Genomic DNA, 10,991 nt, shown 5'->3' with positions numbered 1-10,991 from the left:
AGGGGGAGGGAGGGGGGGGGGGTGTGTTAAGGGGTTGATGTGGGGGGGCTGTGGGGGGGCACTAAGGGGGTTGGGGGGGGCTGTAGGGGTTCCGAGGGGGGGTTGGGGGGGTTTGGGGGTGGTGGAGGGGGGTTCTGTGGGGAGGGGAGATGGTGGGGGGTGTCGGTGGGGCTGTAAGGGGGAGGGAGGGGGGGGGGTGTGTTAAGGGGTTGATGTGGGGGGGCTGTGGGGGGGCACTAAGGGGGTTTGGGGGGCTGTAGGGGTTCCGAGGGGGGGTTGGGGGGGTTTGGGGGGGTTTGGGGGTGGTGGAGGGGGGTTCTGTGGGGAGGGGAGATGGTGGGGGGCGTCGGTGGGGCTGTAAGGGGAGGGAGGGGGGGGGGTGTGTGTTAAGGGGTTGATGGGGGGGGGCTGTGGGGGGGCACTAAGGGGGTTTGGGGGGGCTGTAGGGGTTCCGAGGGGGGGTTGGGGGGGTTTGGGGGGGTTTGGGGGTGGTGGAGGGGGGTTCTGTGGGGAGGGGAGATGGTGGGGGGTGTCGGTGGGGCTGTAAGGGGGAGGGAGGGGGGGGGTGTGTGTGTTAAGGGGTTGATGTGGGGGGCTGTGGGGGGGCACTAAGGGGGTTTGGGGGGGCTGTAGGGGTTCCGAGGGGGGGTTGGGGGGGGTTTGGGGGGGTTTGGGGGTGGTGGAGGGGGTTCTGTGGGGAGGGGAGATGGTGGGGGGTGTCGGTGGGGCTGTAAGGGGGACAGGGGGGGTGTGTGTTAAGGGGTTGATGTGGGGGGATTTGGGGGGGCTGTGGGGATCGGGGGGGTGTGGGGGGCACTGGGGGAGTTGGAGGGGTGTGGGGGGGCACTTGGGGGAGTTGGGGGGGGCTGTGTGGGGATCGGGGGGCTGTGGGGGGGGCACTAGGGGGGTTTGGGGGGGCTGTGGGGGGCTATGGGGGATCGGGGGGTGTGGGGGGGGCTGTGGGGGGGCTATGGGGGATCGGGGGGGTGGGGGGGGCACTAAGGGGGTTTGGGGGGCTGTAGGGGTTTGGGGGGGGTTGGGGGGGGTTTGGGGGTGGTGGAGGGGGGTTCTGTGGGGAGGGGAGATGGTGGGGGGCGTCGGTGGGGCTGTAAGGGGGAGGGAGGGGGGGGGTGTTAAGGGGTTGATGTGGGGGGGCTGTGGGGGATCGGGGGGGTGTGGGGGGGCACTAAGGGGGTTTGGGGGGGGTTGGGGTGTTGGGGGGGGCTGTGGGGGAGCTATGGGGGATCGGGGGGTGTGGGGGGGGCTTTGGGGTGTTTGAGGGGCTGTAGGGGTTCCTAGGGGGGGGCTGTGGGGGACGAGGGGGGTCTATGGAGGGTTGGGGGGCTGGGGAGTGTTGGGGGGCCGTAGGGGGGACTATGGGGGGTCGGTCCCAGCCCCCGGTCCCCCCCGTCCCCCCCCCCAGTGCCCTTCGGCTCCTGGTTCGAGCACGTCCGGGGGTGGCTGCAGCTGCGCGGCCGCGAGAACTTCTTCTGCATCAGCTACGAGGAGCTGCAGCAGGTCTGGCCCCCCGTGTCCCCCCCCGTGTCCCCCCCGTGTCCCCCCCCGTGTCCCCCCCCGTGTCCCCCCCCGTGTCCCCCTGTACCCCAGTATCCCCCTGCGTGTCCCCACCCGACCCACGTGGCAGCAGGGAGTGTTTCTGCCCCCCACATGTCCCCAGTGTCCCCTCATGTCCCCCACGCCCCTGGTGTCCCCCCCATGTGCCCAGTGTCCCCCCCCCCATCCCCTCAGTGTCCCCCCGTGTCCCCCCCAGGACCCGTGTGGCAGCGTCTCTGCCCCCCACACTCTGTGTGTCCCTGGTGTCCCCCCGTGTCCCCCAGTGTCCCATGTCCTCACATCCCATGGTGTCCCCCCCCATGTCCCCGCCACGACCTGCGTGGCAGCGTCTCTGCCCCCCATGTCCCCAGTGTCACCCCATGTCCCTGCTGTCCCCCCCTCCTCTCAGTGTCACCCCGTGTCCCCAGTGTCCCCCTCCCCTCAGTGTCCCCTTGGTGTCCCCCCGTGTCCCCCCCAGGACCTGCCTGGCAGCGTCTCTGCCCCCCATGTCCCCAGTGTCACCCCGTGTCCCCAGTGTCCCCCTCCCCTCAGTGTCCCTCCGTGTCCCCAGTGTCACCCCGTGTCCCCGCTGTCACCCATGTCCCCAGTGTCCCCCTCCCCTCAGTGTCCCTCTGTGTCCCCGGTGTCACCCCATGTCCCCAGTGTCACCCCATGTCCCCAGTGTCCCCCTCCCCTCAGTGTCACCCCGTGTCCCCGGTGTCACCCCGTGTCCCCAGTGTCACCCCATGTCCTCAGTGTCCCCCTCCCCTCAGTGTCCCCTCGGTGTCCCCCCGTGTCCCCCCAGGACCTGCCTGGCAGCGTCTCTGCCCCCCGTGTCCCCAGTGTCACCCCGTGTCCCCAGTGTCACCCCATGTCCCCAGTGTCCCCCTCCCCTCAGTGTCCCCTCGGTGTCCCCCCTTGTCCCCCCAGGACCTGCCTGGCAGCGTCTCTGCCCCCCGTGTCCCCAGTGTCACCCCGTGTCCCCAGTGTCACCCCGTGTCCCCAGTGTCACCCCCTGTCCCCAGTGTCACCCTGTGTACCCAGTGTCACCCCATGTCCTCAGTGTCCCCTCCCCTCAGTGTCCCCTCAGTGTCCCCCGTGTCCCCCCAGGACCTGCCTGGCAGCGTCTCTGCCCCCCGTGTCCCCAGTGTCACCCCGTGTCCCCAGTGTCACCCTGTGTCCCCAGTGTCACCCCATGTCCCCAGTGTCCCCCTCCCCTCAGTGTCACCCCGTGTCCCCAGTGTCACCCCGTGTCCCCAGTGTCCCCCTCCCCTCAGTGTCCCCTCGGTGTCCCCCCGTGTCCCCCCAGGACCTGCGTGGCAGCGTCTCTGCCCCCCATGTCCCCAGTGTCCCCCTCCCCTCAGTGTCCCCTCGGTGTCCCCCCGTGTCCCCCCAGGACCTGCGTGGCAGCGTGCAGCGTCTCTGCGCCTTCCTGGGGCGGGCGCTGAGCGCGGCGGCGCTGGACGCGGTGGTGGCCAACGCCTCCTTCGCCGCCATGAGCCGCAAACCGCATGAGCAACTTCAGCCTCTCCCCCCTCTTCATCCTCGACCTGCGGCGCGGCCCCTTCCTGCGCAAGGGTGGGACACGGGGACAGGGATGGGGACATGGCACAGCCCCTTCCTGTGCAAGGGTGGGGACATGGGGACACGGGGACAGGGATGGGGACATGGCACAGCCCCTTCCTGCGCAAGGGTGGGGACACGGGGACATGGGGACAGGGATGGGGACATGGGGACAGGGATGGGGACATGGCACAGCCCCTTCCTGCTCAAGAGTGGGGACACGGGGACACGGGGATGGGGACAAGGATGAGGACATGGGGACAGGGATGGCGACATGGCACAGCCCCTTCCTGCTCAGGGTGGGACACGGGGACATGGGGACAGGGATGGGGACATGGGGATGGGGACAGGGACGGGGACACAGGATGAGGACATGGGGACAACGTTGGGGACACAGCATGGGGACAGGGACATTAGCACATGGCACAGCCCCTTCCTGCGCAAGGGTGGGGACACGGGGACATGGGGACAGGGACACATGGGGATGAGGACCTGGGGACATCGGCCTGTGGCACAGCCACTTCCTGCACAGGGGTGGGGACACGGGGACAGGGGGATGGGGACAGGGATGGGGACACGGGGACAAAGAATGGGGACACGGGGACAGGGATGGGGACCTGGGGACAGGGGGATGGGGACATCAGCCCCTTCCTGCACAAGGGGGGGGACGGGGGGGGACAGTGGCGATGGCAGCGGGGACCTCGGGACAGGGGGGTGGGATGGGGGGACACTGGGGAACTGGGAGCACTGGGAACGGGGCGGGGGGGGGGGACACACAACTGTGTGAGTGGGGGGCCCGGGAGGGGTTGGGGGGGCCCCAGGGGGGTCTGGGGGGGGTCACTGTCCCCTCTGTGTCCCCCCCCCAGGGATCTCGGGGGACTGGAAGAATCACCTGACGCCGGAGCAGAGCGACCGCTTCGACCGGGTCTACCGGGAGCGCGTGGCCGGGCTGGGGGTCACCTTCCCCTGGGACACCCCCCCCCAGACCCCCCCCGCCCTCAACGCCCCCCCCGGGACCCCCCAGGCCCCCCCTGAGGAGAAAACAACCCCCCAGGCTCCCCCTGAGGAGGAGACCCCCCCCAGGTCCTCCCAGGACCCCCCCACCCAGACCCCCCACCTTGACACTCCCCCCCCCAGCCCCCCGCTGACCCCGAGCGGTGCCGGGGGGGGCCCCACCCTCAAGGGGGGGGTGTAGTAGTTAGAAAAGGGGGGGGGGAGTGTCCACAGCATCGGGACCCCTCCCCGAGATGTGAGGGGGGGGGGGGGGGGGGAGATGATGGGGTCTCAATAAAGCTGCTGTGATGGGGGGGGGGGTCCTGGCCCCACCTGACACCCCCCCCCTCAAGAAATCACACGATTTGGGTTAATTCCACTGGTTTTTAAATTATCTCTGCCCCCAACAGCGCCCGGGGGGGGGGTGTGTGTGTGTGTGCCCCCCCCCCCAATTGACTTGGGGTGCAGTGGGGTTGGGAGGGGGGGGGCAGCGAGTTCCACCCCCCCCCTTGTCCCCAATCTCCTGCCCCCCCCCCACTTTGTCCCCCTCCCTTCCCTCCACCCCCCCCCTTTTCCCCGTACAGACGCTGCGTCACCTTCCAGCTTCATTTTTTTTTTTTTAATCGTTTTTTTTTTTTCCCAAAAACAAGTGAATAATTTTTTTTGGAATAATTTTTTTTTTTTTAATTTTTTTTATTTTTTTTTATTTAAAAAAAAGGGGCCGAGCTGGGCCCGAGTCAATAAATTAACGGCAACCCGCGGCGGGGGGAGGTCCCTGAGCGTCGGGGGGTCCCCGGAGCGGGTAAATATTTAATAATAATAATAATAATAATAATAATAATTAACAATAAAATAAGGAGGGCAGTAGGATAACGCTAATAAATAACAATAAATTAGAGGGGGGGGGTCGGGGGGGGGTCGTCGTCACAGCTTGTTGCGCAGGAGGACGAGGGCGCGCGAGGCCCAGTCCAGGTAGAGGTGGAGGCTGTGGAAGATGGCGTGGCCGGCCTGGACGGCGGCCCAGGGCGAGCCGGGCGCGGGCAGCGGCGGCTGCGAGGCGCTGGGACGGCCAGGCTGAGGCGGGAGAGCTGGGGGGGGGGACACGGGGGGGGGACACACACATAGAGACACACGGGGGGGGGGGGGGGATGTAGAGATGGGCGTGAGGATGCGCTGAGGGAGAGGGGGGAAGGGGAAGACACGCCCTTTTTCTGGTGGAGGACACGCCCACCCCGCGAGGTGAAGGTGTGGTTTTTAAGGGGAAGAGATGGTCTTGGAGGGGGGGGGGAGGTCCGTTCCCTGCGCGCTCGCCCCGCAGAGAAAAAAAAATAAAAAACTAAAAAAAAACCCCAAAAAAACACCGCCCTAAACCGCTCGGGCAGGTGCTGGGGGAGAGAAAGCCCCGCCCACGGAAAAGCAGGCCACGCCCCTCAGCGCGGAAGTCCCGCCTATTTAAGAGAGTCTCCCCTAGTGCAGAAGCCCCAGCGGAGACCCCGCCCCCGTCGCGGAAGCCCCGCCCCTTCAGGATTGTCTCATGTGGAAGCTCCGCCCTTTCATCCAGACCCCGCCCATCCCTGTGCAGTCCCCGCCTCCTCTGTGCGTTCTTCTTGTGCTGAAGCCCCGCCTCTGGCGCATAAGCCCCGCCCCTTCAGCCAAACCACGCCCCTCATCGCAGAAGCCACGCTTCTTTCAGAGGCGGAGTCTTGTGCATAAGCCACGCCCTCTCAGCAAAACCCCGCCCTCAACACCATCTCCTTGTGTCGACGCCCCGCCCCTCACCGCGTGACCACGCCCCTTCAGCACAGACCCTCCCGGCGTTCTAGCCCCGCCCCCTCATCCCGACCCCGCCCTCTCGCGGCATCCCCGCCCCCTCCGCCGGCTGTTTGCGCACAAGCCCCGCCCCTTCCCCCAGACCCCGCCCTCCGCGCTCCCTCCCGCCGCCGCGCTCCTCCCACCCTGCCCGCAGGCCCCGCCCCGTCCCGCAGGCCCCGCCTACCAGGTGGTCGAGCCGCCGCAGCAGCCGGTCGAGCCGCGCCTGCAGCGCCCCGAGCTCCGGTTCCAGCGGCCGCAGCGCCGGCCCCGCCCGCCGCAGCCACTCCAGGAGCCGCCGGTACCGGCGCAGGTCCCCGCTCAGCCGCCCCAGCGCCGCCGCCGCCTGCGCCCCGCGTTAGAGCCACGCCCGGCCCGGGGGGACCCGCGGGGACACCCCGAACCCGCGGGGACACCCCGAACTCAGGGGGACACCCCAAACCCAAGGGGACACCCCGAACCCGCGGGGACGCCCCACACCCGCGGGGACACCCCAAACCCAAGGGGACACCCCAAACCAACGGGAAAACCCCAAACCAGCCCGCGGGGACACCCCAAACCCGCGGGGACACCCCAAACTCAGGGGGACACCCCAAACCAACGGGACACCCCAAACCAGCCCAAGGGGACACCCCACACCCGCGGGGAACCAGGTCCCACTGCCACGGGGGATCTCAGACCCACGGGGACACCCCAAACCCACGGGGACACCCCGAACTCACGGGGACACCCCAAACTCACGGGGGAACCAGATCCCACAACACCAGGGACACCCCAAACCCTCGGGGATCCCATTCCCACAGCCACGGGAGATCTCAGACCCACGGGGACACCCCAAATCCGCGGGGACACCCCAAACCCTCGCAGAACCCACTCCCACAGCCGCGGGTGACCTCATACCCACGGGAAACCTGTTCTGGTACCCCCAGGGACACCCCAAGACCACGAGGACACCCCAAACCCACGGGGACACCCCACATCCACGGGGACACCCCACACCCACGAGGACACCCCACACCCACGGGGACACCCCACACCCACGGGACACCCCAAACCCACGAGGACACCCCACACCCACGGGGACACCCCACACCCACGGGGACACCCCACATCCACGGGGACACCCCAAACCCACGAGGACACCCCACACCCACGGGGACACCCCACATCCACGGGGACACCCAAACCCACGAGGACACCCCACACCCACGAGGACACCCCACACCCACGGGACACCCCAAACCCACGAGGACACCCCACACCCACGGGGACACCCCACACCCACGAGAAACCAGGTCCCACAACACCAGGGACACCCCAAACCCTCGGGGATCCCACTCCCACAGCCACGGGTGACCTCACACCCACGGGGACACCCCAAATCCGCCAGACCCACGGAGAACCCACCACCACGCTCGGGGGGAACCCCACGGGGTGGGGGGGAATTGGGGAACCCACTCCCACAGCCGCGGGGGACCCTCCTACCCACGGGGACGCTGCGCCCACACCCACGGGGATCCTGTACCCACGGCGCCCCACTGTCACAAGCACCCCAACGACCGCAGCACCCCAAAAAAAAATCTCCCCCCAACCGCCCCCCTTCGCCACGCCACCCGTGTCCGTGTCCCCACCTGGATGTTGGCCAGTTCCAGGGCGCTCATGGAGAGGACGGGCAACGAGTCCAGCTTGTGCTCCCCCTCCGCCGGGAACCGCGACTTCTGCCGGCGAGACGCGGGTTCAGCCCACGCGGGACCCCCCCGACACGCGTGGAGGGACGGGGGGGGCAATGGGGAGGGTTGTGGGGCTGAGCGGGGCTGAGCCTGGGGGTGGGGGGATGCTGCCAAGCGGAGGAGGGGGGGGGGGGGGTGTGCCGTGGGGTGCTGTGGGGTGCTGTGGGGTGCTGTGGGGTGCCGCGGGGAGCCGTGGGGAGCTGTGGGGTTCCGTGGGGTTCCGTGGGGAGCCGTGGGGAGCTGTGGGGTTCCGTGGGGAGCCGTGGGGAGCCGTGGGGAGCTGTGGGTTCCGTGGGGAGCCGTGGGGAGCCGCGGGGAGCTGTGGGGTGCCGTGGGGTGCCGTGGGGAGCCGTGGGGTGCCGTGGGGAGCCCGTGGGGTTCCGTGGGGTTCCGTGGGGTGCCGTGGGGAGCCGCGGGGAGCCGCGGGGAGCCGTGGGGAGCCGTGGGGAGCCGTGGGAGCCGCGGGGTGCTGTGGGGAGCAGTAGGGTGCCGCAGGGTGCCGCAGGGAGCCGCGGGGTGCCGTGGGGAGCTGTGGGGAGCAGTAGGGTGCCGTGGGGAGCCGTGGGGTTCCGTGGGGTGCCGTGGGGAGCCGTGGGGAGCCGTGGGGAGCCGTGGGGAGCCGCGGGGAGCCGTGGGGAGCCGTGGGGAGCTGTGGGGAGCAGTAGGGTGCCGCAGGGTGCCGCAGGGTGCCGCAGGGTGCCGCAGGGAGCCGCGGGGTGCCGTGGGGTGCCGCGGGGGTACCCACGAGGAGCGCGAGGAAAGCCTTGGTGTCGCTGAGCAGGGCCTTGGCCAGGCTGACGACGCTGTCGAGGTCGGCGCGGGGGTCCGTGGGGCGCGGGCGTGGGGCGGCCGCCAGCCCCGGGCACGGTCCCGGCCACAGCCCCGGCCACAGCCCCAGCAGCGCCAGCAGCGCCCGCCACAGCGCGCCTGCGGGACAGAGACACGCGTGGGGGGGGGACACCGACGGCAAGGAGCGGGGGGGGAGCAGCGCAAAAACCTCCCGGGGATCCACGGAGCTGCGGGATCCCGGGACTCCCGGAGCCGGGGATTGAGGGACCCCGGGACTGACGGATCCCGGGACTCCCGGAGCCGGGGATTGAGGGACCCCGGGACTGACGGATCCCGGGACTCCCGGAGCGGGGATTGAGGGGATGCCGGGAGTGGGGGGGTCGCGGGGATGGAGCATCCCGGGGATCGCGGGGCTCGGGGGAACGGGGGATCCCGCGACTCCCGGAGCCGGGGATTGAGGGACTCCGGGGCTGACGGATCCCGCGACTCCCGCAGTTGGGGGATTCCGTCGCTCCGGGGTCCGGGTGGGGGGGTGAAGGGGGGGTGGGGGTGTCCCTAAATTTGGGGGTTCCCCCCCCCCCCCTCCGGTAATTTCACCCCCACGGCACCGAGAAATCCCGCGACTCCGGGGGGTGGCGATTGCCGATGATCCCACAATTTGGGGTTCCCGCTTTTTCCGAAATACGGGGGGGTCCCGGGGGGGGGGGTTGGGGGGTTCCCGGGACTCCGGGAGCTGGGGAATGAACCGGGGGGGGGGGGCGCCGGGGGGGGGGGGGGGCGGCGGCGCCATCCTGGGAGGTCCCGGCTGGAAAGTTTGATGCGGGGTGAGTCAGGGGCGGGCGGCACCTGGGGAGCCCCCGCGAGTGGGGGGCCCACCCGCACCGGGGGGGGGGTGTGGGGTGTGAAAACGTGTAGGGGGGGCTGTGTGCGTGTGAGGGGGGGGGGTATTTACACCCCCCCCCCTCCCCGCGTGTCCATGCGGGGTATCCAAACACCCCCCCCCCCCCTTTTTTCTTTTTGTCCATCCCCGCCGCTTTTTCCCGTCCGACTTTTCCTTCGCGCCGCATCGCGCGGCCCCACGCGTGTCCCCCCCCCCCGCCGTGACACACACACAAAAAAAAACACCCCCGTGGCCCCCCCCCTCCACGGAGGCGCGGCCCCCGCGGGCGGGCAGGTGCGCCGGGGCCGTTTTTGCGGTTTGAGGCGCGGCGGCAGCTGCCCGCGCCCCGAGGCCACGGGGATGGACGCGCCCGGTCCCGCCGCGGCCGTGGGGCGGGTTTTATTTTTTTTTTTTTTTTTGCGGGGGGGGGGTTGTCTGTCTGCGTGTAATCCACCCGCGACAAAACACACACCCCCCCCCGCCATCCACCCCTCCAAAATTTCCCCACTCCTCGGGGTCGTTGGGGGGGGGGGGGGGGGGAAGCGGCACCCACCCCGCCCTGCCGCGGCGCTGCGGGGGGGGGGTGTGTCCCTTGTGTGTGTGTGTGTCCCCCCCTTATTTCTCCACGCGTGTCACCCCCCCCCTCCAACCCCCCCCCCTCCCCGCGTCGAGGCGACACTTACTTGTCATGACGGGGCGGGCGGGTCCTTCCCGGGGGTCCCCACGGGGGGTGTGTGGGGGTGCGTGTGTTGTGGGGGGGGGGGGGCGCGCACACACACACACACACACACACACACACACAGAGCGTGCGTGGGGACACGCGTGTCACACACTCACACCCCCGCTCTCACGTCTGGGGCAGCCACGCGGTGACACCCCCCCCCCGCGTCACCCCAACACACACACACAGACACCCCCCCCCCCCCCCCCGCGGTGTCACGGCCGCTCTCGCGGGTGGGTGACCCCGCTCCCGTTTACCCCCGGCCGTGACACACACACACACCCCCCCCCCCCCCCCAGGGCGCTTCACACCCGCACACACCGACGACACGAGCCGTGGCGGCGCCCCCGGGACCCCGCGTGGGAGCGGCCGCTCGTGTCTCCCCGTGTCCCCGCGTGACGCCCCGGTTCCGCGCCCGCCCCCCCTTTATACCCCGGCGGCGGCGATGACACACGCCTGAGTCACGGCTTTTCCATTCAGCAACGCACCGGGGGGGAGAGAAACCCCCCACGGCGGACACGGCGCGGGGGGCGGCCGGTCAGACCCCCCCCCCCCGGCACGCACGCACCCTCCCCGTGTCCGCCCCGCCCTCGCGGAACGCGCGCCCCACGCACCGGGCTCGGTCCCGTCGGGTCGCACCGGGGGAGGGAGCGGAGGGACCGGCCCCCCCCCCCCCCTACCCCCCCGGCTCTGCCCCGACGGCGGGAGCGGCCCCCGAGTGGCCCCCGCGGGGTGGGGAGGGGCGGGGATGGGTCCTGCGTGGGGTGGGGGGGGCGGGGGGGGTGTCGGTTGGTGAAGGTGCGGGATCGGGACCCACGCGCGGGTCCAGAGCTGGCGCCGGGGGCTGGGATGTGCCCCGGGGGGCGGCCAGAGGCGGGGGGGGGTGGAGACGGGATCGGGCCCACGCGGGGATCGGGGACACGACAGGATCGGGCCCCACGGAAGGATCGGG

General features: G+C 70.2%; 1 protein-coding gene across 1 annotated transcript; it reads right to left on the bottom strand.

The window, feature by feature from the left end:
- Positions 1–5,034: 5,034 nt before the first annotated feature.
- LOC141972067 (interleukin-11-like) lies at positions 5,035–10,008 on the bottom strand. Its single transcript, XM_074929830.1, has 5 exons — positions 10,002–10,008; positions 8,395–8,576; positions 7,551–7,637; positions 6,107–6,265; positions 5,035–5,184 (listed from the first exon to the last, which is right to left on the bottom strand). The coding sequence occupies exons 1-5, from the start codon at positions 10,006–10,008 to the stop codon at positions 5,035–5,037; spliced, it is 585 nt and encodes a 194-aa protein (XP_074785931.1).
- Positions 10,009–10,991: the final 983 nt, after the last annotated feature.

This window comes from Athene noctua, chromosome 31 (genome assembly GCF_965140245.1).
Source record: "Athene noctua chromosome 31, bAthNoc1.hap1.1, whole genome shotgun sequence".
Taxonomy (NCBI): Eukaryota; Metazoa; Chordata; class Aves; order Strigiformes; family Strigidae; genus Athene; species Athene noctua.
This window is presented reverse-complemented; position numbering and strand designations above follow the sequence as displayed.

Bases quoted from the DNA above. Each gene is read 5' to 3' on its own strand.
- LOC141972067 (XM_074929830.1), bottom strand. The intron at 7,638-8,394 runs GTGGGTACCCCC...TCTCGCCGGCAG, and splicing joins AGGCTTTCCTCGCGCTCCTC to AAGTCGCGGTTCCCGGCGGA. The intron at 5,185-6,106 runs GTAGGCGGGGCC...CTCCCGCCTCAG, and splicing joins TGCGGCGGCTCGACCACCTG to CCTGGCCGTCCCAGCGCCTC.